The sequence below is a fragment of the Pelodiscus sinensis genome, chromosome 1 (genome assembly GCF_049634645.1).
Source record: "Pelodiscus sinensis isolate JC-2024 chromosome 1, ASM4963464v1, whole genome shotgun sequence".
Lineage (NCBI taxonomy): Eukaryota > Metazoa > Chordata > Testudines > Trionychidae > Pelodiscus > Pelodiscus sinensis.
In genome coordinates, this window is record NC_134711.1 from 90,563,386 (window position 1) to 90,590,604 (window position 27,219).

At 44.2% G+C, this 27,219-nt stretch overlaps 2 protein-coding genes across 6 annotated transcripts in view; one reads left to right on the plus strand and one right to left on the minus strand.

Moving 5' to 3' along the window:
- The window catches only part of ENTHD1 (ENTH domain containing 1), a 65,868-nt gene extending 53,058 nt beyond the window's left edge, over positions 1-12,810 (plus strand). Inside the window, exons 6-7 of one of the 2 annotated variants that reach the window (XM_025185115.2) lie at positions 5,213-5,668; positions 11,923-12,810. In XM_025185115.2, coding sequence (XP_025040900.2) covers positions 5,213-5,668; positions 11,923-12,521 — 1,055 coding nt within the window. In that variant the 3' untranslated portion in view covers positions 12,522-12,810. The remainder of the gene's footprint in view (positions 1-5,212; positions 5,669-11,922) is intronic. The other variant, XM_025185120.2, reaches the window with a different exon arrangement.
- Positions 1-27,219, minus strand: part of GRAP2 (GRB2 related adaptor protein 2) — a 161,763-nt gene that overhangs the window by 108,929 nt on the left and 25,615 nt on the right. The gene's annotated exons all lie outside the window — the stretch shown is intronic.

The window sequence follows — 27,219 nt, forward strand, 5'->3', positions numbered from 1 at the left end:
ATTATCCTTGGCTTCCTATCCCTTCCAGAGGAATGAATGAAGTGGTTCAGAGGGTAGCGGCAACAAGAGCCAACTGAAAATGAACGATGAATGCAGCATTTCCTAGTATCAGGTCCTCTGTGGGGATGTTCTGGTTCAGTAAGCTGGTGTTCGGGTTAAGAGAACATCAGAAGGATAAATGAAATGAAAAGTTAACATGAGAACTGGGAGCCCAATGTCAAAGTAGAAAGGTGCGGATCATAATAAGAGGCAGGAAAAGAAAGAGCACATTTCTCACATGGCTCCTTGCCATTATGTTCAGCTTTATACTATGTTTCACTGTGAAAAAAACATGAGTGCATGACTAAATGGCTTCCAAATATGTTTTCTGCAAAGGCTATAGTATTGAAAGGCACTTTCATTACAACTTCTAACTTGTTTATATTCGTCTCAAAAATACAGAGGAAATGTATGGAGATTTCAAATCTTTCCATTATTAGAAAGATATCTCATCACTCCTTACCTACAAACGCACGCCACACACCCAAACACACACACTTTTAGCCTGCCTCAGCAATTAAAGACCCATCTCTCAAATGTAACATCGAACAAGAACATACATTATCTTTGTTAAAAGACAGAATGTATCTACCATTGAATCAGTACATTCAGTGATTCCAATCTCCCCACTGAACCAACTGTTTAATACTGCAGGCAGTTAGTGTACTGGTCTTTCTATTATCTGTGAGCTCTATTTCCTTTGAGCACTGTAATTACTCACAGAGGAACTCTTTCATTCACACATTCTTAAACCATGAGATACATTTCAACTTTTTAAAAATCTCCTGTCACACCTGCTGACTCTCTGCTTTGAAACCTGTAATGCACGCATATTGGGCTAACATGGAAATTGCTGCCAGCACTAGCCTCTGGGAATCCATCTCTCTCAAACAAAACCATGTGATTGTGTATGAAGAATAATGCAATTTGCACCAACAACAGGAAAGTGGAGATATCAAAAAGAGAGAAATCAAGAAGCAGAGGGAGTACAGAGATTTATATCTTAGAGGGGCAGTAGCATGTGAGAATCATGTGCAGCCCAGAACCATGGGTGCTAGAATTACAGGTGTCGGGGGTGCTGCTACACCCCTTGTCTGCAGTGGTTTTCATTATATACAGGATTTGTATTTTGGTTCAATGGCTCTCAGCACTCCCACTGTACAAATTGGGCAGAACCATATTCTAGCAGCTAGAAGCATTTCAAGATCACCTGACGAAATTTTCCCTGAACTCCTTCTGGCGAATGCTCAGAGAACAGGCCTCAAATTGCACTGGGACATGATCCTAAAGTGTGATAGTAAGAGTAATAAGGGAAGGGACATTATGCTGAAGAACTTCTTCTACTGCTCTATGAAAAGCAAGGGTTAACTTCTCTCCCTCCCTGAACTGTTCTTACACCCAAACAGTTTTGTGAATCTAAGACTCACACCTAACTATCTTCGAGACACCATTGACTTCCTGAGGAAACTACAGTGCATCAGTAATTTCCTGAAAACATCATTCAGGCCACCATGGATGTAGACACTCTCTACACCAGTATTCCACAGGAGATTGGATTACAAGCTATCAGAAACAGTATCCCGGATGATGCCAAGGCACACCTGGTGGTGGAGCTATGTAACTTTGTCCTCACAACAATTTCTGATTTTTGGGATAATTTATACCTTCAAGTCAGTGGCACAGCTATGGGTACCTGCATGGCCACACAATAAGCCAACATTTTTATGGCTGACCTAGAATAGCATTGCCTCAGCTTCCTTCCCTTAGCACTCCTCCTCTCCTTGTGCTACATTGATGGCATCTTCATCATATGGACCCATGGAAAGGAAGCCTTTGAAGAATTCCACTGGGATTTCAGTAGTTTGCACCCCACTATCAACCTGAGCCTGGAACAATCCACATAAAAGATCCACTTCCTGGACACTAGAGTACAAATAAATGATAGTTATATAAACACCACCCTATACCAGAAACCTAATGACTGCTATTCTTACCTACATGTCTCTAGCTTCCATCCAGGACACGTCACATGATGCACTGTCTACAGCCCAATCCTAAGATAAATCCACCTCTACTCCAATCCCTTAGAAAGAGACAAACACCTACAGAATCTTTATTAAACATTCTTAAAACTTAAATATCCACCTGGGGAAGTGAGGAAACAGATTGACAGAGCTAGACTAGTACCCAGAAGTCACCTGCTTCAGGACAGACCCAACAAGGAAAATAACAGAACACCACTAATCATCACCTACAGCCCCCAGCTAAACCTCCTTCAGTGCATCACTGACAATCTACAGCCAGTCCTGGAAAATGATCCCTCATTCCCACAGACCTTGGGAAACAGGCCAATCCTCTCCTACAGACAGCCCCCCACCCTGAAGAAAATACTTACCAGCAGCCACATAACATACCACAAAAACACTTACCCAGGAATCTATCTCTGCAACAAGCCCTGTTGCCAACTCTGTCCACATACCTATACAAGCGATATCATCACAGGACCTAACCACATAAGCCACAACATCAGAGGCTAATCAACCTGCACATCCACTAATGTGATACATGCCAGTAAGTGCCAGTCATGTATATTGCCGAAACTGGACAGTCTCTGCGCCAAAGGATACATGGACACAAATCATACATCAGGAATGATAACACACATAAACCTGCAGGGAACACTTTAACCTCTCTGGACATTCAGCAATGGATTCAGTAATGAATTTGAACGTAACCAGCCTTCTACAAAGGAATTTTTTAAAAAGGTTACAAAGGGAGATATCTAAACTGGAATTCATCGCCAAATTCAACACTATCTGTTTAGGGCTGAGTAAGGATCTCAACTAATTAATGCATTACAAAGGCAATTTCCCCTCTCTGAATATTCACATCTCCAAATGCTATGAATGACCCACTTACACCTGACTTGATTAGCTTCTTTTATTTATATACACTCCTGCTTCTGTAACTTCCACTCCAATTCATCTGGCGATGTGGGTTTCACCCACAAAAGCTTATGCCCTAATAAATCTGTTAGTCTCTAAGGTTCACAGGACTCCTTGTTGCAGATACAGACTAACACAGCTACCCCCGAGACTATATTAACTATGTAAGGAAGTTTAGATTTTTCAACCTTAATTCTGGTCTGAGTGAAATGACATAAGTCATGTTTGCAGAGTTGGGCCCTAAGAGGCACAAATACAGAGGAAGAATGGAAGGAGGGGTCCAAGTAGATGATCCTGGTGATGAATGGCACATACCAGTAACATAGTATAAGGGGTCAGAGCCTCTGGTGGCTCGGGGGAACAGTGAGTGCCTTAGCTCGGGGGAATAGTGGGTGCCTAGCACCTACAGCAGGGATTGAGCCCTCCCCCCCACACTCACTGCCAGTGGCAGGGGGATGCAGAGCAGTTTGGCTTTGCTCTCCTGGCTTCTCGTCACATTGTTTGGGGGAAGAAGCAGGACCTCACCTGCAGGAAGTAGAATGACGTGGCCGGCAGCTGGGGAAGTGAACAGGCTGTGGACACATTGCTCCACTTCCCTGGTCCCCACCACTGCCAGTGAGTGTGTAAATGGGTGTGTGTGTGGGGGGGCAATCCCTGGTCCTGGTGCCAGGCCCCTGCTAGTCCCCTACGTGGTGTTACTTGGGGGGAGGGGAAATTGCAGGGAAGAAGCAGGGTAGGGAGAGTTGGGGTAGGGGTGGGGAGAGGCAGGGACTGTTGCAAAGGAGCTAGAGCAGCGGTTCCCAATCTTTTCCAGATGGGGACACATTTTGACAATTCAGGCAGACTTGTTGACCCAGGGCAATTCAAAAAATGTGTGACTTGCTCCTTAAGAGCCACCTGGGGAGAAACCTGACGAAGGTGACCCTTTTGAAATGTAACGGTGACCCATATTTGGGGCCCGACCCATAGGTTAGGAAACCCTGAGTTCAAGGATGCACAGGGAGGAGTCATGGAGGGGCAGTCATGTGGCCAGTGGCCCCCTGTGTCCTTCCTCATCTGTCTTCCCTTATGTTTAATTCTATTATTTTAGCTTTATCTCTACAACAGAACCATTTTTCTTTATAAACTTAAAAAAAATAGCACCCAGTTCCTTTCCACCAAACAACTGAGCTCCAATTCACCAAGAAGGTTCTCTCTAGATAGATTGATCACGTGTATGTGTGTGTGTAGGCACACAACCATCTCCATCCCTCTTCCCCATGCACATTGCCACGCTGCAGAAAATAGAAGTCTAGATGAATTCACAAGGCCATTAGATTTCTGAAGGCTGCTCTGGAGCCAATGCTATTTTGTTGTCAGCTCTGCTCCTCTGAGGAGGAAACCTGTTTTTAAGCCTCCCCTCCTCACCTGTGCTGGTGTCTTGGGGAGGCTTTAGGGGAACCAGGTGCCCCCAAGTTTGGCTTAAGACACTGGAATGCAGATGCCATTTTGAATGCACAGCAAAGAGAGACTTTCAAAAACTGTTGCAAAATGTTCTACATGTTTAGCTGAATTAACCGTTATTAACCATATTTAAAGTAACAGAATTTACCATATAAGGATTTCAGGAGTGTTCGCCCGTCTTTCACACAATCACCATAACTTACATCAGATCATCAAGATTACATTTTATGGTTTGAGTCTTAACTTTCGAATTATATGTAAAATGCTTAGGATTAGTAATGTATGGTTACATGTAATGGGATGTAATAATTAGACAGACAGAAGAAAGTCCCAGCTCTGCCACTGACTCACTGTGTGTAAGATCAAAAGAGTCACTTAACCTCTTTGGGTCCCAGTAACTTCTCTGTGAAAAGGAAGATGCTGTACTGATATACCCTGGTAAGATATTTTGAAATAGATGGCTGGAAAGTGCTAAACGTTATTGCCACTGCAATTGTGATTAATTTGGCAGCCTGGCTAAGGGGATAGAGCACTAGATTAGGATTTAGGAGAGTTGGTTCTATTTCCAGCTCTGGCCTTCTGGGTAATCTTGGGTACGTCACCTCCCCACTCTGTATTCAGTTTTCCCAGCTGTAAAATGAGGATAATTGACCTCCTTTGTAAAACACTTTGGGATCTACTGCTGACAAGTACTATTTTAGAACTAGGCACTATATTAATAATATTATCTCTCCTCTCCAAGATGCAGCTCCTTTTCTGTGACATTCTTGCTTTTTGCCTTACAGGTATCATATCCTACCCACCACAGAGAAGCGTATGTACTTCACAAAAATGGGGCGCAGCCAGGAGAACAGACAGCACAGTCACAAATCCTCCTTCCACAATCACTCTTAGGCCTCCTTCAAGGATGCAGTCAGGAAACACTCCCGACTTTGCAGAAGTCTTGCTTGATCTTCAGTTATCGGTTCTAGAAAAGCCTGCCACACCCAACCAACATGTCCCAAAGTCAGACTTTCCGCCCTCTAGAAGTGTAGCTTCTGTGGAGACCCTTTACCTCTCCCCTACCTTCACTATCTTTGATCCTTTAGGGAGCTGTGTGGCAAATAGCGAGATTCTTAAACCAACCCCAGCTTCTAAACAATTCCCTGGACCTAGTACAACCACCATGCTAAACTTCAATTCCTCCACACCTGGTAACATGCAGACATGTAACACGAGTTTCCATCTCTCCCCAAGGCCAGGTGAGTTTGTACATTCCATGTCTTAATGAAAGACAAGTGTCTAATTTGCCTGCTGCTTTCTTTACCTCCTCTCCCAGCCCACATCCTCTTTGTAGCTCTTGCAAAACATGCATGCTGTAGTGACAGCACTCGGCTAAGGATGTTAGCTCTTCAAAATTTAAAAGGTGTTAAGAAAAAAAGCTATCAATGCCTCCTCTGTGCTGCAGGCATTCTTGCTGTCACTTAGGGCTAACACAATACTAAATGTTCAGAGCTATTTAAATGGAGGTTAGATTAATATTATCCAGAACTTAAGTAACATCTTTCCTTCATATTTTCATATTCGGTATTAGATACTACAAGCCAAGGAAAAAAATCTAACATATTGGAAGTGGTAACAAGCATCTTTAACAAAGCCTTTGAAAATGCAGTAGTCTGTATATAATGTAAGCAAATTTAGTGCTGTTGCATAGTGCTGGATTATCAGTGCTGGGGACTGAAATTCTCCAGTTACTCTCAGAATATATACAGCATAGTTCATGTTGGAACAAGTTTTTCCCCAGTTCCCCCTCCACTATTCAAATCTGATCATAAGGGGATTCAGTCTGCATTGCCCATTTACTGCTTGGCTTCAACAAGAGGGCCACATCAACTCCATTATTAGGGGCTGGAGACAGACCACAACCTCACTTCACCAAAGCCATTGAAAAGCCATTAGATACTAATTAAGTATATCTGAAACTAGAGATTTAGACAGGAAAGATTCCTTATCCCATCTCTAGTCCCTAGCTAGCCCTGTGACTTTTTTTTTTTTTTACCAGAGAGAGAGAGAGACACATGCAACCCCTTTGTTTTCCTCTCATCTGAGAAGTTCTGTCTAAACAGACAATGTGAGGAGCCAGTAATCTTGTGGTCACACCTGTGAAAATTTTGGATGTCAGAAGAAACCACTGAATGTAGAATATGGGACTAGAGAAGGAATAATTGCCTCTATTTTACAAAAACAACAAGGAGTCCTGTGGCACCTTTGCTAACCAATTCATTAGGGCATAAGATTTTGTGGGTAATGCCCACTTCATGAGATGAGTTGGAATGCAAATTACAGAGACAGGAGTATATATAGAAGAAAAAAAGGAAGTTATTTATCAAGTATAAGACCAGTGTTAATGAGGTCATCAGGGTAGATGTGGCTCACTCACAGCAGCTGATGGGGAAATGTGAATACCAAGAGAGGGGAAATTGTCTTTGTAGTGAGAGAATCAATTTAAATCTGTATTCCCTCCTAATTTGATTGCATTGAATTTGCAAATTAATACAATACACTCAAATTAGGACTGAATAAGAATTTAAATTGATTCTCTCACTACAAAGACAATTTCCCTCCCTCCTCAACAATTGCTGTGAGTGAGTTACAGACACCCTGTCTTAATTGGCCTCATTAACAGTAGCTCTGCACTTGAAAAGTAACTTCCTTCTTTTCTTTATTTAATTTAGTTATATATATAAATAATCACACACATGCACACACCTGCCTCTATAATTTCCACTCCAATTCTTCTGATGACGTGAGTTTTACCCATGAAAGCTTATGCCCAAATCAATCTGTTAGTCTCTTAGGTGCCCCAGGACTTTTTATTTTATTTTATTTTATTTTTTTTTAAAGATACAGACTAACATGTCTATTGTTCTGAGACTTGCCTCTGTTTTAGTTAGGGCATGTGTCAACAAATGCTTTTCATTTGCTGATAAAGTCAATTGTTTTTGAAAGCAGATGTTTTAAAATTTAAAATTGGCATTTCTGAGACTTTCCTGTTTAGTTTTATAAAATGTAGTACACAAAGAAACATTCTCAGGTCTTAAAAATGTAAACAAAAATGCCAACCTTTGGTAACATCTCGAAGCAGACCAAATAGGACAACTGCCATGGGGCCTGGCTAATCAAAGGAGTTGAGTTATCAAATATCTAAGGGTATGTCTACACTACCACCCTAGTTCGAACTAGGATGGTTAATGTAGTCAATCGAAGTTGCAAATGAAGCCCAGGATTTAAATATCCTGGGCTTCATTTGCATCTTGCCGGGCACCGCCATTTTTAAATCCCCGCTAGTTCGGACTCTGTGGAATGAGGTGTAACGGTAGTTCAAATTAGAAAGCCTAATTCGAACTACCTAGTCCGTGCCACGTGTAGCCACGGGCACGGAGTCCGAACTACCGGAGATTTAAAAATGGCGGCACACGGCAAGATGCAAATGAAGCCCAGGATATTTAAATCCCAGGCTTCATTTGCAACTTCGATTGACTACATTAACCACCTTAGTTCAAACTAGGGTGGTAGTGTAGACATACCCTAAGTAACTAAGTAGTTGAGTTGAATTAGGAGTACTCAAAGCAATTCAACCATCAAATTAGCCTCAGACCCGGGCTGGGGCAGCGCTGCACTCCAGGCTCCACTGAGGGCTGGTAGCCCTGGCTCCACCACCTCCATCATAGGCCCTGCCCCTTCCAGGGTGAGACTGCCCTCCCACCTTGTCCAGGGGCCCATGGAGGCTGTTATTGTTCTGGCTGAGGAGGCTGGCCTCTTAAGTTCCAGAGTCCACCCATGCCATTCCAGTATGGTATTCTTTCCCCAGCCCTAGGGGCTGTGTGCGCTGCTTGCACAGTGCTTGAGTCCCTAGCAAGTGAAGAACAGCTCACCTCTCTAGAATCCATCTCTGCCAGACAATATATACTCAGGGTACATCAATGTTTCTCAAGGTGGTCCACTAAACCACTCTGAGAAAACCTGCTAACTGGCCGTGCCAGTGTGTTTATTTACTGGGTCCATGGCCATGGAGTGTCGCAGCTCCTCTTGGCTGCAAACAGCAAACTAGAACCAATGGGAGCTGTGAGGTTCCATGACCACGGAACCAGCAAACACACACACTGGCATGGCCTGTTAGCAGGTTTCTCAAAGTGGCTTTGTGGACCACTATGAGAAACACTGGTCTACATCACTGAGCCAGATGAATTTTAGTATTCTGTGCATATAATTGTTTTGGGGAGAATGGGAAACAAAGTGGATTACATCCTAAGGTGAAAGTGACTACCATGAAGAGAGTAGAATCTCTACAAGAAAAAATTCTACTCTAATAAAGCATCACTACTGCCAAATTAGAAAACTGATGCCACCAAAGAGAAACTACATATTTTCAGAATAGAAGAGGAAGTCAGTTACTCGTGGAAACAGCAATTAAGCGGAGAATCTTTGCATCCCAGAAAAATAATTTATTTTCTTTAGTCTGAGTTGTTTGGTGACAGAGTCAGACACCAAGGACTCTTATTGATTGTACATGGAGATTTTGCAAGAAAAGAACTCTTAATGTGAAATTACATGTGTGTTTATGTTTTAGATAATGGTGTATAGATATAATCAAAATATTATCTGTAGCTGAAGGCAAAAAATCTGTTAAACTGCTCCTTTAAGAACTCATAGTTATTTGTGACACTCCATCTTTTTTATTTTTATCCTTCAGGAGAAAATAATTGCCTCCTATTTGCTTTTTCACACAGGAGGGGGAACCAGTGCACAGTGATGCAATGATATTAGGCATCAGTAAAATGTCACAGAGTGAAGACTGAGTGCTAGATCATGGTTAACATTCCCTCTGTTTTCTCATATCCATGTGTGGAATGAATTTTGTTATGTGCACCAGTATGGAGATGATGTGTGGCAGGGTAGAGGCTCAAGGCTGGGGCAGAGAATTGAGGTGGGGGGGAGTGAGGGCTCTGGTTGAGGGTGTGGGCTCAGGGGTTGGAGCCAGAGGACTCCCCCCAGTCCTCTTCCCACTGGCAGCAGCTCCTAACTTGCTCCCCTTCCTGCTGGTCCCTTACCTCTCTCTTTTCCAGGCTCCTTTAGCTGCACTTTTGCATGACTTTTTAGACCCTGCTGTGCAGCTGCACAGCTTAGAGGGAACTTAAGTCATGGCCCATCATACAGCTCCTTTTTGGCAATCTGGCAGCACAGTGAAGATATAAAGCTTTTCTAAAAAGACAATTGAGGATCCCTCTAGCTAGCATTACATGGCCCTCTCCTTCCCAAACCTTAATTGGGGGGACACGCTGCACTCTGGTGATCCTCAGGTAGTGTAATGAACTCTGGGACTATTACAAATGGGTATAACTTAGAGCAGCTTCTGGGATGGTCTAAGTTACTCCAGGGGCTAAACAAGCTCCCAGGTGGCCCTAGGAAAGGGATGACAACTGCAAAGTTGCCATACAACAGTGGTCACCAACCAGTAGATTGGGAGCTACTGGTAGATCTTGGAGCCTCTGACAGGTGATCCTGACTGGTTTGGCCAAGAGGCTACCAAGTGCCAGCACTTCAGCTGCCCTTCCCCCCACTGCTGCCCATCTCCTGCCCTTTGCCTTGGAGCTGCCCCGCCCTGGGAGCCTCCTGCTTGCAGTACAGAGCAGGGAAGGGAGAGATGGGGTGCTTATGTCAGGGTGCCCCCTCCTCCAGTATTCTCTCTCCACAGAGCAGAGAGCGGGCACAACAGGGCTTGGGAGGGAGGGAATTTGCTGGCTGCTTTTGAGAGTGGTACAGGGCCAGGGCAGGAGTGATCCTGCCTTAGCCCCATTGCACCACCACCCAGGAGCCACCTGTGGTAAGCAGTGTCCAGCTGGAGCCAGTTCCAATCACCTGCCCCAATTATGTACCCCCTCCTCAGCCCAAGACCCAGGCTCAGCTCAGAGCCCCACTCCTAATCCTTTAGTCCAAGACCAGAGCCTGCCTGGTGAAAGGGAGGGAGCAGAGGCAGGGCCTCAGAGAAGGGGCACAAAGGAGGCAGGGAAAGGGTATTTGGGTCTGAGGCGGATCTTGGATTGCACTTAAATTCAAAAAGTGATCTTGTGCTTAAAAAGGTTGGAGACTACTGCCATACAACTAACTTCCACTGTATCCTAAGAGGTATTACTTTGGCCCATCTGAGGATTTAACCTTCAGCATAATGTCATTGTAAGGTGTGGGGCCTGGATGTGTCAGACCTATACTCTCTACTTGTCCTACAAGCTCTGTGCTCTCAAGTCATGTGTGAAAATCATGAAATGTCCCATGAATTTTGAAATAAGTGGCTGATCCCACTGTAAAACTGAACATTTGTCTGTTATAACTGAGCACCATGCTGGATGTTTTTGTAGGTGCTTTTTGGCTTGTAAAAGCGGAGTCAGGCAAGAGTTAGAGCTGTTTGGGTTGTGTTTCAAGTACAGCATGTGTTCTGAATGTTACATATAATGCTTGTGTACTTATTTGTTAAAATATCAATTTCACAGCAACTGAATACATATTCTGGGAAACATTTCACCCGTGGCTGCTCCTGAACATTTGCTACATGTTTGGTCAGCCATTTAGGGGCTTTGGTTTTTGGCAGCTCCTCTCTGGCAGCACTGCTCCATGAACTCTCCTTTCTGTGCCTCTCCTCCCCAAAAGATGAACACTTCAAGTCTCTCCAGTAGCAACCATCCTATCCTACAAACCTAATCAGTTGTTGAAGAAATTCCCCCCCCCCCCCACCCTTAGTGTCAGTCACCACAAGCTTTTATCAAGTTGCTAAACACTATAAATAGGCTACAGAAATTGCTGAAGTCCTGCAAAACACAGGGTCAGCTCAGAATTCACCTCTTCAGAAGAGGAACTATATAGTCACTTGTGATTTTCTTGAAAATTACATTTATTTCCACACATTGTGGAGGTGCCCTGAGAGAGACCGTAGTCATACTGCACATGAACGCAGATATCAACTCCAGTGTTGTTAATTCTTTTATCTTAAAGCCCCAGCTCCTGGAGTATTGTTAAACAACAATCTCAGTCTTCATTTTCTGAAAGGATACTTCTAGCCCTTATGGCTATGGAAAAAAGGTTTAAACATGTGAATACCAATGGTTCAAAAGCTAGAAGGCAATGAAATAACTCAAAATATGTTATTTTTTAAAATCTTGTGAAGAAAATCTTAAGAAGAAAGTGATCTGACAAAAATACAAATTTTCCACAGGAAACCACCCCATTTTCCTAACAGCTCTACTGTTTGCATATTGAGACGGTAAGCCATTTAGAGCAGGAGTTGTCACTTTTCTCTGTGTCTCAAGCATGCAGCACGATAGGACCCCAGGGCTTAATCGGGGCTTCAGGTACTATCTAGTATAAATACTATTTAGTATAAATAATTTACTGCTACTAACATTAATGTTACACAAAGACTGTATCATTTTCTTTTTTTGTTTCTCTTTTACCTACATTTTAGATTCAACCAGCTCCATGGCAACAACTTCTTCTTTTTCCACCTTTTCCATCTCATCTCCTGATTCAGTTGTTCCAGAGAACATAGTTCACCCTAACCGTATCCCATCCCATGGACCTTTCAGCTTGTCTTCACCTCACAAGATCTCTTCTTCTGTTTTCTTTAATGATCTCAAAGACAGGGTTACACAACCTTTTTCTTGTCAAAGATCTGAGGAAGAGGGGAGCGAAAACACTAGCATCCTGAATCTCCTTCCAGATAATTCACGAAGTTGCCCTGGCAAAGGAAACAGTTATGAGAGCAGAACTCTCCGAATTTCTGGTGGGAGCTGGGGGGCAGTTCCTCTGCAGAATATAGACATGGTGGTTAGTCCCAGTATGCCTCCTGCTGGAAGCTCATTTAAGATGGACACTACACAGAAAGCCATGGGCACTTTGGAGGAGATAAAAAATGCAGTTCTGGGATTGCGAGAGGACATAGGCAATGTGGCCCAGCAGCTGCAAACCATTGGCAACCAGATGGCAAGTCTGGTGGGGGACATTCAGCATACGAGCAAGTTCCTGACAGCTTCCCAAACTGCTAACGATGCCTCACGTCAGTAGTAATTTTCATAATGGCTACATCAAACTTCAGTGCAGCTTTATGCTACCTTGCCCCAACAATACGCTTCATCTAGGGCATCAGATCTCTTTTCTGGTGTTAAAATAATTACAAATAGAAATCCATGTGGCTGTTCTGTTCTTGTCATGGTCATTAAAAAATAATTTACATCTTTAGCCTTTGAGTATTGTTAACACGTAGACTACACACACCTTGCATTTTACAAATGTTGGCCCTTTGGAATCCTCGCATTGCACGGGACAAAGTTTTGTGCGTGCAAGTCTGCAAGAGCTATTGTTTAATTGCCAGCAAATAAAATAATATATATCGTGCAGTTAATTTATAAGGTATCTCCACATGTCGGAACAAACCTGACCCCATTGCAAACTGTATAATATAAGCATGGCTTAGCAGGAAAATGGCAGCACATGCACCCTTGGAAGAACCTCAGTTTTAGTATTAGGGGCTTCCAGAGGCAACCATAGGAAATAACCTACCCAAAGATATAAGATTTACTGACTGAAAAAAGGAGTAGATCAGGGGTGGGGAACCTAAGACCCCAGGGGACGGTTGTAGTCCCTGGCTTGCCCGAGTCCTGCCCCTGAGGCTCAGTGCTCACCCCCCCCCCAAAGGCTGGAGCACACAAAATCTACTAGCCTGGGTCCCTCTATGCTGTGGTGTGCGAGGGGAATGTGGGGAGTGTGTTTCTCCTCCTCAGTTGGGGGCCACTTCAGAGAGTGTTTGGTTGGATTTTTTTGCTTCTGACATGTGTGCAGCCCCCGACTCATTTTTCTGTGAGTCAGCGGCCCCAGACCCAAAAAAGGTTCCCCTCTTTGGTGTAGGTTAACTAATCACAGAAACAAAACACTGAAATGACAAAATGCACCACTAAATCAACCAGGAAAAAGAAATGAACAGCAGATCTAATTACCCCCCACATAATGCAAACACAGACATATAGCTGTTATATGACTCATTACTTTTTTAAGCTGTCTGTAAGCTCTACCATTTGTTATTAGGGATGTTAATAAACTTATATTTGTATAAACGTGTAACCGCTGGATTTTTTTAGCGGTTACATATTTAGACACAGCAGGGCAAGCAGGAGCCGGTATAAACGGGGAGCCAGCTTTTAAACTGGTTCTTTGTGCATACTGGTTCCCACAGAGCTCCCCCCACCTCTGGGTCCCCACAAAGGAAGAAGTGTGGAGGGGCAGGGTTAAAAGCCAGCTCCCCATGGACACCAGCTCCCATGGAGCCGCCTCCCCCACCACTGCTGTTTCTGATAGACAGGCAGCAGCATGGGAGTGTGTGTCTGGGGGGAGGGGGGAAGAGGTGGGAACCGGTACATGCAGGAAGCCAGCTCCCTGTATGTGCAGGCTCCCAGAGAGCCACCTGATCCTTGCCTGCCACCCTTGCTGCCTCTGATACAGGGCACACCACAACCTAGCACAGGATAAAACAGTTTGACAAAAGTGATGAATAGTGCTATTTTGTCAAACATCAGGAGTGAAAGCACAATTACAGGTGGTGAATTGGAATGCTTTGGAGGAAAATACAAGGGGAGGTAATAAACATGTCATGAAGCACGAATGATGATACATAGGTATGTATTAAAGATTGTTTGTCTCAGTCTATAAATGTTGGGGGACTTTGACATAACTCTTTATCCAGCCTCAGCGGAGTGGGACATGCCACTCACTGAGCTGAGTCTATTGTCAGGTGGTACATATGCAGAGTGGTTCAGGAGCATCTGCTGGCAACTATTACTGTGCTTCGTTGGACAATAAACTTGACTCAGGTGACTTCAAACCTTATCTCATTCCATGGTCCTTGGGGGGACCATCACAGAGTCTGCTGTGCTGGCTACTTGCACAAATCCAGTGCAACATACAGGAGCACACACACACACCCTGCCCCCCCCAAACATTTATCATCATTGGACAGAGCAAGAGACCTTTCAGGACACCACACTGGTAACTTCTGACCCCTACTCCAAGGAAGTGCTGCAAAGAGTAATGGTGATAAATGAGATGTGGGATTCTTCTCTGAGAGCCAATATTAGCAAGGTGTGTGGAAGCCCCATGCAACTGTAAGTACAATTTTTCAGAGACAGAGAAGACCAGAATGCTTGCCACTCCTTATACAAATAAAGGCAGGTAAAGGTCACCCAGCGTCCTGACCAAAATTCTACTACATGCCACCTACCTAACACTCCCCACACAGTTTCCCCTGGAAAAGGCACCCTTCTCTTCCTTTCCTAGCCTGTTGTGTAATGTTGTTTTTGTGCTACTGAAAACTTTGTTGTTTTCATCCTGGAGATGGTTGCATTTCAGCTGTAGATTAAGCACTCCCCTATGTATAGCCTGTGTCTTGGTTTCAATTTGTAAAGTGCTTTGAGAACTGTTAGGACACAAGATGCTATGTTAAAATGTAAAATCATCATTGCCAAGGGGTAAATTAAGGAGGAAAGCATTTGAGTTCCAATTCCAGCAGTCAGTTGACAGGACAGAAGGCTGCAGTTAGTCTAGTCAGACTGTTCTTACATGACTTAAGGGCCTAATTACTCAGACATACCTGCTTAATGTCAAACATAATTTGCCACAATATTTTTGACATTATCCAAGGTTTTTCATTAAATGGGTGAGAGGCACAGCCCATGTTGTGAACCTTCGACAATGGGCTAGTGAAGCAGGGCCAAAGACAACGGGAGAGCACATGCTTCATTCTCTAAACAGGTATTGTAGTGCCTGCTGATCATTACTGCCAGAGGCATTCTGGCTGAGTCATGCCTCCAGGCACTTCTGCTATGGCCTGAATAGCCTCTGCATCCCACTCAGCTTGCTGCTTGCACAACACTGAAAGCCAGAACAGAGCCCTAAGCAAGGGGAGAAGAAAGAAGAAGAGGTTAATCATGAGCTGTGTGAATACAAGAGAATGGGCTACGGGTTCTGAGGTCACAGTAGGAGAATACATACAATGATAACAGAGGTTCATCAATTTGAAACTCAGAACTGGAAAGAGAAGTGGAAATGCCAATAACAGACGCAATGTGGCTGATTTCAAGTGACAGTTTAAATGCTGTCTGATAAAGGTCTAATGGGAGGATAACTGACTGATGAGATTTGTTTGGAAGGGAGCATGCAGTGATAGAAAGGATGGATGGACCTAATCATTACACTCCAGTGGAAGACACATCTGTGGTTAATCAGAACCTGTCTGGTGTTGACGAATATATTAAAAGCTGCTGTGGGCACACTGCCCTCCCCTCTCAGGGGAGGTGGGCAGAATATTTCTGCCATGGCTGCTGCTAACAGAAGCTATTTGAGACTCTCTCTCATTCCTAGAAGATTATGGGAAATTCCTTGACTGATGACATGACCAAAACCATAAATGTGTGTAAGATAAAATCAAATGGAGGGAGAATCGCTAAAAGGGCAGGGGGTGTGAAAATATGATCGCCTATGAAACAGGAAGCTGAAGAATGACCAGGAACTGAGAAACCCAACCTGCTTCAAGTCCTCTACCACCATCCCTAAATAGTGTATTAAATGAGTGGTGGTGTTGGCTGGCATATCCTGACCATTTTCCATCTTAGGCAACTGCATGCCCTCAGGATTCAGCTCTGGACATAGCTCTTCGCTTCTCGTCTTAAACTACTATGTAGTGTTGCTGTGTAGTGTTGATCTTTACTCATATAACCCAATTTCTCTTCAATTTATGATTTTTTGGCAACACACTGGTATCTTTTATGAGTAAAAGCTAGCGCCAACAAGCACAGCTACTCTCTTCCGCTGACCTTACAGAAATGTAGAGTTGAAAATAAAAAAAAAATTAAAGTAACAGATAAAACTATTTCTCCTTGGAATGTTGCTATAACAAACTTCCCTAGCAGATCCATGTTCCAGCCATTTCTACATGAGTCTCAGGGAAACCTAAATTCCCAGGACACAATGCAGGCAGTGTTCTAGTCCCAGCTTTTAAAGTCCTTTTCTTGGCATCCTTACAGTTTCCCTCTGTTGGTTGTAAGTCCCTGAATGCTACAGTGGCTCTCAGCCACAAACTCTTCTGTTTCATACTCTCTGGAACAGATTGATAATTACAGGATTGTCAAGATAGTTTTAAAATAAAAGCTAGTCGCGACTAACTATGACGTAATAATTTGAAACTGCAGTGTTTGAGGGTCAGACCCCCCTTCCCCGCCCCAAAAGCAACTGTACCGAGTTCTGTAGTGATGGGAGAGGTGTGTTACAGCCATGCTTTAAAAGCATTACAGCCCCACTCTTTCTCTAGTATCCTATGGATGAGTGTAAGGGTAAGCATGGTCTCTCCTCCCTCTCCACATCACACCACTGACTTCAGTTATAGGCATGAGTGGTTGGTGCAGCTGGAGCTGGGGGAGGCAGGCCCCAGGGCTGGCCTTACCATGAGGCAAACTGAGGCGGCCGCCTCAGGTGCCAGACTCTGGGGGAACGCCACTAGGACCCAGAGTGTAGAAAATTGTGTCTGCTGCTGGTGCATCTGTATTCTCTCTGCTCTAGATGCACAGAGATGGTGGAGTGCTGTGCTGGAGGAAGGAGCCCCTAAGTTTTGGTCCAGGCAAGGGGATATGAGGGCGTCATTTGAGCTCCCCGCCTCAGGTGCCAAAATGTGGGCCTACCCTGGCAGGCCCCCAGCACCACCTATAACCTTGCCCCCTTTGCTGTGACCCCACCCCACCCGGGGATGGGAAGAGAGACAGGAGGGGCAAGCACATGCTCGCCTCCCAACCTCCCTGGTGCACCTGGGGAGGGAGGAGGGTGTGCAGTGCTGTCCCAGCACCAGGGAGGGAGGAGGCCATGTGGCTCCAGCCTTCCTGGCCAGGAGCACGGGGAGCCTGAGTGCGCACCGGGGGTAGCAACACTCCTCCCCAAGAACACCTAGTGCAGGTATTCTGGGGGTAGAGTGTGGGCAAGGCCATGCCTGGTGGTTTGGGAAGACAAAGCCTTCCCCCACCTAGGTTACTGAACGCCTATGGTTATAGGTGTGCAGCACCTCACTCTGTACAATGGTCGAGGCACTCGGAGTGAGAGGTAACTTCCGATAGTGCTTGCAATGGTGTACCACGTTTCTGGAGGACTGGCCAGCATCTTGAAAGTTAAACAGCTGCTCCATTTCAGTCCAGAAGCAGCTGGACCTCAGTGATGACTGAAATCCACTGTTTCTGAAGCATTTGGGGATCCTGGTGGAAAAGTGGTTTTCAAACTTTTTGGACTAGAGACCCCTTTCCCACAGAAAGCCTCTGAGTGTGACCATCCCCTTATAAATTAAAAATGGGGTCTAATTTAATTTAACAGAGGCTTTGGGCTGTCAGCCCCACGGAGCTGACAGCTTGCAGCCACCATGTACCCATGTGATCCCTGGGGGTTACAAGCCCCAGTTTGAGAATCCCTTGGATAGGAAGTGGTAGAGAGATGCAAAATATTACTGTAAAATCTCGAGTATAATGTGCACTTTCCCCCCCATTTTTTTAGGGTCAAAGCTGGGGTGCGCATCATACATAGGAGATTTTCTGTTAAAGTTTTAAACTCACTCTCCCCTCTGCACAGAAACTTTCCAGCTGCAGCGCGGATCCCCGCCAGGCTCCCACACAAGGCAAGGAACCGGCGTGCTGCCAGACTGCAGCGCCCTGGCTCACTGCCTGCCTGGTCTCGGTGCGGGCAGCTGGGCTGGGGGGTGGGGAGCAGGTTTCAAACTCCACTGCCGGCTCCCCGGTGCTGCGCACACGTTTCCCAGGCGAGCCTGCAGGTCGGAGCGGCCCATTCCTTCCTATATATACACACCGTAAAATCGCTAGTATAATGGGGGTGCGCATTATATATAGGAGTTCACTTTTTCCAGGATTCTGACATTGAAAAGGTAGGTGTGCATTATACATAGGTGTGCATTATATTCACAATTTTACAGTATTAAACATGGAGGGATCTGTTATTATGCACAACTCCTATATGTATAGATGCACAGAGAAAAAAGAATAGAGCTCACATTTTGTAAATAAAATACATTACTTATTTTCAGATTCCATTTTCACAGTTTAAATACAAGTCCAACCATATTTAAGGACACCACTGAACGAACATTTCTAGCCTCTAGATTAGCTTTGTTTAGACCATTAACATAATTAATCTCCTCTAACTCAGACAAATTAGTGTTTCCATGTGGCTCATTAATCTCTGCCTCTTCACCTAAAGAGGCCGTACTTCATGGCACCAATATTATGTAAAACAGCAGCATGCCAGGAATATTTCAAACTGTGGAAGGGCTGAGCATAGCAAGAGCACACTACCTGTTTTTGTCTTGTCATTTTAATGGTATTTTTGTGATTTTTTTAAGAGGCTCAATTTAGAACACTAAATCCACTGAGATTTGCTGTAATTTCATTCTGATTGAAGTTTGGGGATTAAGAAATAGGGGTTTATTGGTCAATTTTTTCAGAGGAACGCTGCTGCTGCCTGGAAAAAAAAAGAACACAAACTCACATGTTTGTATATGAATAACCTTCTCACTGTAATTAATTCACTAAGAGCATGTAAGAGCCATTTTGTTGAAAGGCCTTTGAAATTATCTGGGGAAAAATGGGGATGTGTGACTCTGTTTCTTCCCAGCCTCTTCACTTTTCCACCCATTTCCCCCGCAGTCCCTCCTCAGATAAGTAATTGTGTTTCCTTTGCCAGCCAAGTTGTGCGCACTTTCCTAGAAATTGAAGCAGATAGAGCCACTGATATGCTTGAAAACAGTCACTGCTCACACTTCGTTTCCCTATCCGCAGGCCTTATTTACACTGGGAATGTGCCCTGATTATTGCTACTGATGGCCAGCTACCAGTTTTGCTGAACCAGAGCAAACTCTAGGATAAATCAGCCAAGCTGCTATTTGCCTTAGTGCAACATTTAATTTGCCTTGTTTTCAAGCATGGCTAAAATGCACCAGTGCAGGTTACAGCTTGCCTAGCTAGATAGCTATTTTAGGTGTGCACATGGCCCCATTACCATCGTATGTGAGCTGCTCTCAGTCTCTAATGCATATATTCTCACCCCCCATCCCTTTGCAGTAGAGTTGTTGTGGAGATAAGTACTATTATTCCCATTTTATAAAGGAACTGAAGCATGTAGAAACTAAATGACTCAGCCAAGGTCACACCCCGGAAGTCTCCTCCCCCAACCAAGAGAAGCAGCCAGAAAGCAGGGTCTCCAGACGAAGAACGTTCTACTGTTTTGAGCTTAATTTCTCTATCCTGTGCTAACTGGCTGTTTGCTTCAACGCATTCTGTCCCATTCCCTCCTAGTTTGTTCACCTCAGCTTCACTCCACACCTGACCCTCCTCTCCTGACCCCTTCATATCCTGTTTCCCTTCTCTTTTTGTCCCATTTAACCAATCCCCTCCTAACTAAACCTACGTAACACAAAGAAATAATTTATTACATTGTGGAACTAAAATGCCATTTGCTGCCATCACATTGTTCTTTCAGTGCTCTCTGCCTAGCCCGACTCTTGGATTGCTCTGACAGGTGCACCTTGAAGAGTGGTATTCTAGCTAGGTACAGCCATTGGATCACTCAGGTATAAGGCTACGGTTTTTTCATGGAGGTCCAGGAAGTCACAACACATGTGACTGCAGCAACCTCTGTGAATTCAGCCCCAGCAGCCAGGAGCTGCAAGGTAACCCTGGCACCTCTGGGGAGGAGGGGATTACACCATAGCTCCTGGCCTCTGTTCATGGTGGGGCTGTAGTTGTTGGCTGCCTCAGGCAGCAGGGGTACCTCATAGCTCCTGGTTGCAGCAGGCAGGGGAGGGATCCTAGAAGTGCCATACCCCCATACGGGCTCTCAGCTGCACTTTGAAGAGAGGAAGAAATCACAGACATACAAGAATTCGATCCAGAATCTGGAATGGTGATGTGTTCTGAGGAAACTTTGAGGAGAGGGGGGAGTGTCATCACATCAGCTGTATCGTCATCAGGGGATGTGGTATTATTCTATGAACTGGCAGATTGCATGAAAAAGACTTTAAACATTCTCTCAATTTCTGCTGAACACTCTTCTCACCCTGTGTTTGATATTTTAACAACTAGATAGTCACGCTTCTTTTAATAGAAAGATTGTCCCAACCAGTAAAAAATATTTGGAAACCACCCTACGAGTCTGCACAATCTTATGTTAAAAAAGGCTGACAAATTTGTACTTTTTGCCCCTCATGAAGATCTGGCTACATTCTATACCCATCCTTTTCCCAATTCTGAAGTAGTGGAGTGTGTACTTCACAGGAACAAGGCCTCACAAATGCACTCTCTACTCCTTTTGACAAAGAAGGAGAAAGACCGATTGTGTTTGGGAAAAAATATTTCCTTCAGCTACTTTAGGTATGTGAAATGCAAATTATGAAGGCTTTTATGACTCGATTTCAATATTATTTCTGGGGAAAGATGATCTGATTCCAGAACCCTCTACTGGAGAAGCATAAAAGATCAGAAAATGCTCTTTTAGGAGGAGGACAAAAGGTAGCTAAATACCAATTAAGATCAGCATTTTGTTCTTCAAATACTTCAGCTAGAGCAATAACTTCAGTTATTGCATTAACAAGATATGTGTGGCTGAAATCAGAGGGTCTCTCTCTAGAGAAAAGGATGAGACTCAATCTTCCTTTTGATGGAAATGGTTCGTTTAGCAGAAACAGAGAGACAAAGCCCTAGAGAAAATAAGGAATGTCAGCGCTACATCTAGATCTTGGGGGTTGGGGTTAATAGTCAGGTTACTCCTAGTCCCAAAGGACCAGATACTCACTCCAGGTGTGCAGGAATAGAGCAAATGTAGGAATTAATAGCATTGGACAGATAGATTGTACAAATTATTGAAAGTGGTTATTTGATTCACTTCAAATTGTTTTCTCCCACTCGTTTCTCATTGAGCATGGATCTAGTTTATTGGTTTCACTTAGAAATGAAATTCAGTCCCTTTTGCAAGGAGGTACAATAGAGAAAGTACCTTATGAGCACAAAAAGAAGGGGGCTTTAGTCACATTATTTTCTAAATTCCAATTCTATACCATGAGGGAGTCCAATTTATTCCCCATATTCCTCATCTGTATATAACTGTGATATAGCATATAGAGCATGCCACGTGAGAGATCAGGAAAAAGATTATGAGCAGCTGAAACCCACTCTTCTATCTAAATATGTGCATCTTTAGTGCATATGAATGTATTAGATTGTTTTGAAGTGTTGTCACTAAAACATCCTGTAAGTTGAGGAATCAGCCAGATTTTAGCTCCCTAGACATAACAGCAAGGAAAGCAACCAATGCCTGGCAGAGATGTCAAACAACCATCAACAGCTATTGCCCAACAAGGGAGCTACAATTCAATGACTCATCTGCATAAGGCTGTGACAGACCAGGCTGAGTCTGGACACCACTGAGGGCGTCCGCTCAGGAAGTTGCTCAAACTCAGTGCTCCTTACAGCCCCTGACTGGAGACCGTCCCCAAATAGGCCACAAACCAGTCACACCGAGCAAAACCTGCTCAGACACCCCAGCTCTCCCTGTGCCACAACCACCCTGGGCCTAACACACAAGTGAGGGGTTATAGAACTCAATCCCACCTACCCCGAATAGGTCTTTCTGGTCCCAAAGAACCAGCTACAAACCCCTGGTCAATTTACACTTTGGATCTTACCCACAAGAGCACACTGGACCAATCCTTTAGAATCTAAAATCTAAAGGTTTATTATTAAAAGCATGAGAGTAAGTTTGTTAAGGAGAATACACTGCATGCATCGAATCACCAAGTTCTCGATGCAGGTACTTAGCAGAGATGTTATAAACTGCAATCTTAAAAGTCTCTGGTGTACATCCTATGTCAGGATGGGCCAACGATTCTCCCCGGCTCACTGTTCCTCACAAGGCTGCATCTGGAATCAGTAGCAGACTTGAAGGCAAGATGGAGTTTGCCTCATGGCATTTTATATCCATCCCTAGTATCTTCCAAGCTGGAGCAGGTCACATGGCACAGTGACCTATCCTTGTGTCCCAAGTAAGCAAGCATGATACTGGCTGATCTGCAGGTCCCAGACACATTCCTCAGGTGTGTATTAGCCTCTCCGAGAGTCTTGCTGATTAGCATAGTCACTGGCTGAACATTCTGCGGCCCATGCACATAGGCAGACTCGGCAGTCGCCTAGGGCGCCGCGTTAAACAGGGCGCCCAATGATGACGCACCGCTGCTGTGGGCTTTGGATGCGGGGGCACCGATCGTGCATTCCGCCTAGGCCTCCAGTTGCTGGCAGCTCATCTCGGAGGCAGGGTCACTGGTCGCGCATTCCGCTTGGGGCGCCAGTTGCCGGCAGCTTGTCTCGGGCCGTCCCTGCCTGGCACATTGCTGTGTCTGAGACAGAGCATCTTCCAGCATCAACACAGAGTACATATTTATAACTCCACATACAGATATCACATGAGTACGTGAGTAGAATATATAGAATCAGTAGAACAAAAGCTTTCCACTTAACACCTCACATGGCCCCTTTTGTACATACTTTGGGGCAAACACCCCACCCTTGTGTGCAGCAGTGATCTGTCTGATCCCCTTAAAATCCAGTAATGTGAAAAAGGCCACCTTCAAGGAATTGTTCAGTCTTCTCCTGCTCCAACCTGTACTGCAAGCAACAAGGACGATCAGAAGACTGAAAACTCCAACAGAGGAGATTGGCCCAAGTTTAAGGGACAAACCTGCACTATCCAGTGGGGCGAGAAGGCCTACTTACTCTAAATTGTTGTCCAATCTAATAGGGTGGAAAGTTTAGACGGAGTGCTTATGTTTTATTTGCTTTTGGTGAGTACTGACTTTTTGCCGATCACTTAACATTTATCTTTTGTAGTCAATAAACTTGTTTTACTGGTTATCTTTACCAGAGAGGTTGCCTGAAGCATTTGGTAAATTTGCTCAGGGGTTCTACAAAGACTGGTGTGTGTCCACTTTCCAGTGATTAACCAATTAATACATTTCAGCATGTTCTTGAGGTACAAAGCTCAAGATTGGGGAGCTGGGGAAATCTGGCTGATGCCTTTCTCTGAATGATTCATGAGTGGCATGAATGGTCCCAGAGCCATCTAGCTAGGTGCGGGACTTCACATGTGGTTCTGCTGCATGGTCACAGCACTTGGAGGATTTTGCTGCTTGTCACTAGGAAAGCATTCAGAGAGACAGCCCACGCTGGAGAGTTTTGGGAGCACAGTGGTCCCACAGTCCCAGGCTGCACCCCGAGGATCCCATCACACTGAAAAAACCCAAAAGGGCTTCACACCATTTTGGATCTCACAGAATTAAGTATTTGTATAAAAAAGTTTAGTTTCCACATATTGTCTCTAATTTCTATAATCCCTTCTTTCCTTCAGACTTGGTTTGTAGCTAAGAATTTATGAGATGTGTATTTCCACATTTCAATATAGACCAGGTCATCTGAAATATCTATTTTAGGATAGGACAGAGTACTCCTTTTTTCAGTGGTGTAATGAGGCGGGGTCAGGAGGGCAGTTGCCCCCAGGTGCCACACTACAGGGGTGCCAATTTAGCTGCAGGGCCACTTGCTCCCCGCAGACAAGCCGCTGAGGCAGAGCTGGGTGGGGTGGCAGGAGCAGGCACTTTGAAGGCCTGCCCAGCCCAGCGCCCCTGGCTCGGGAGCCGCTGCTGCCCTCGCTGTGCAGTTCAACACAGTTTTGCCTTTGCACCCCTCTCCCCGGCACATAACACCCTCACTATGCCACTGCCTTTTTGGTTTATTCAGAGTGCCAAGGGTATTTACAAAATGCCTCTTGGTTGTGGCAGCATATCTAGAAAACAATGGACCTTATCTAGATGACCATTTAATAAAAGTGTTATCAAAGGAAGAAACCATGTTTGCTCGAAGCCAGGCAAAGATAGAGACTCAGCATCAAGGACATTTCTGACAGATTGGGGTCAAAGTCTTATGTATGCATGTTTCCCATTCAGAGAACGAAAAAATAAAACAAGACAAAGACAGGGTCATTTTAATAGCAACACCCTGTGCAAGACAACAGTGGTTCAGACTTAATTTACCTATGTGGAGGGTTAATCACACCTCTACTATTAGTACTAGACTTGTTGACACACCAGCAGGGGAAGTTATCACCCACCACTTCACGGTTAAGGCTCTGAGATAGTTAGTCTTGATCATTAGAAGTGCAAAACATACTGATACATTCAAGATAAGAATCCACACAAAAATGTTAGGGTTATAAATGGAACAGGGATTTATTGTAAGTTTCTGTGTATATGAGAGATCATTTTTAGCAGCTATTAGTTGCATATTAGAATATCTGTTGCATCTCAAAAGAGTGTGTCTTTCACGGCCTTTAGTTAATCTTTCAGCTGTATAAGAATAGCATGATTGTAAATAGGCTTTTTTACTCATGATGTAATTAAGAGATTCTCAAAGGTCTTAATAATTTGTATCCTCTAATTGTGAAAGCATGACTAAGCTCAAGTCTCAGGATAGTATAGTATATAATTACGAAGCCTCCTTTTGAACCTATTGCAAGTTGTACCTTGTTCCATCTATCTATTAAGACAGTGTTTTTAATAATCATCACTTCAGCAAGACATAAGTGAATTGCATGTATTAATGCCTGGTGTCCCATTTACTAGTTTTCATAATGCTAAAATAATTCTCTGTATACATTCAAAGTTGTTTTTTAAACCAACGGTGGTTTAATATTTTCACATAAGCCAATCTGCGTTTTTTTCCCCCAAGCCTCACAGTCAAGGTGAGGAAACGAATCTATAAACATTAGAGTTAGGAGGGCTTTATCCTTTTATTTAGACTGATCTAAACAACTGTCTTCAAGCCTGTTTATAATGTTTGAAAAAATAAAAATAAAGGGAAGATTGTTCCTATACAAACTCTTTCAAGATGGCAAAGACATTAACTGGATGGGCCGTTATATTCAACACCCAAATGACATCAAAAGCTAAGAATCTGACACAGCCCATTTATTAGCCTCATTTAGCATGGACACTATAGTTGACAGTTTTTTTCCCCTCTCCCCCCTCTTTTTCTGCTGTAAATGTTGGGGTTTCTGTGTCCCTCTGTGCCTCTAGCTCCACTCATCTGAATAAGTGAGTTGTGTCTGTGATGGGGTGCGGTCATAGATGACCCCTTGGGGGTGCCTCCCAGGGTGCTGACATGGCCACTGCCACTCGCCTTTCGGCTCTTTGGGGCTCCTCACCACCCCGTCCTGCTGGGCCAGCTCTACTGGTCTCCCCCAACCAAGGTCCTGAGCTGAGGTCCCTGCCCCCGCCGAGAAGCAGTACAGACACTGAACCACTTCAGGTCCAAGGAGAGTGCAGTTTAGAGCCCAGCATCCTGAGAGAGCACTCCCCAGATGGGATCAAACCATAAAGAATTAGGTAACCCCCTTTAGCAATGAAAGGGGGAATATGCACACTGGTCCCCCCCCCCCCCCAGGTTACAATCGCTTACACTGGGTTTGATAAAAAAATAAAAATGGTTTTATTAAGTTGAAGCAGTAGGATTTAAGTAGTAATAAGTGAAAACAGACAGAGCAAAGCAGGTTACAAATCAAAAGAAACACAAGAACGCTTGGCTAATTCTACACTGAAACCTCAGTACAAACTTAATCAAACTCACCCTAAAACCTCTTTTCCAGCTGCCACACCAGGGTGCTGTCTCCCTCCTCCCACCCTCCCACCCTCCACCCCCCCCCCCCCCCCCGGGTCTCAGGCTCCTTCCTTCCAGTGCAGCCCAACCAAAAGACCCCAGCCTCTGCTTTCCTATTCCTTTTGTTAAGGAGTTGAAGCCACTTCCTACCAGCCACTGCTCAGATTTAAGGACAAAAGATTGTTTAACAGTGGCTGATCTAGAAGTTGCAGGTAACACCCTCCATGCCTCCCATTTACTCATTTGAAACTCATCAAGTATTCCCCAGTCCATGTGTCTAATTTTCTACACACAAATGCTACATACAACCGAGTAAGATAAACAGAAACAGCAGATCATAACATGAAGACTGATGTGTTACATGAAATAATTCGCTCAAACCACCTTTGAGTTATGTGTATTCATGTCCATAAGTCCACTTCATAAAGCATGGGGGGGTGTCCATCACAGTGTCCATGAAAGCTCATGATTGTATATATTTGTTAGTCTCTAAGGTGCTATAGGACCACTTGTTTACTTTTTTTTAAAGTTACAGACTAACATGCTACCCCTCTGAGACTTTTAAACATGCAAGGCACTGCATTCAGCCATATGGAGTGGAAATCCATCAAATGCACAAGGAAACTCACACAGATCCAAACAGACATCATCTTCCTATCCAAGTGCAAACAGATGAACATCATACCCAATGGACTGAAGGTAACAACCCCACTACAATCTACATACCCCACAGACTATAGTAAGAGATTATGCCACATACTCTCAAAGAAACCGAGGAAACACCTAATCAGCACACTATACAACAAACAAGAAAATCAAGGAGGAGCTCTCAACACTAGAGACTCTCATAAAAAACCAAGTTTCCACACAAACCTTCTCATGGCTGGACTTTACCAAAACCAAACAAGCCACTTACACCACTCACTTCACTTCCCTACAGAAGAAAAAGGACAATAAACTATGCAACTCTTACG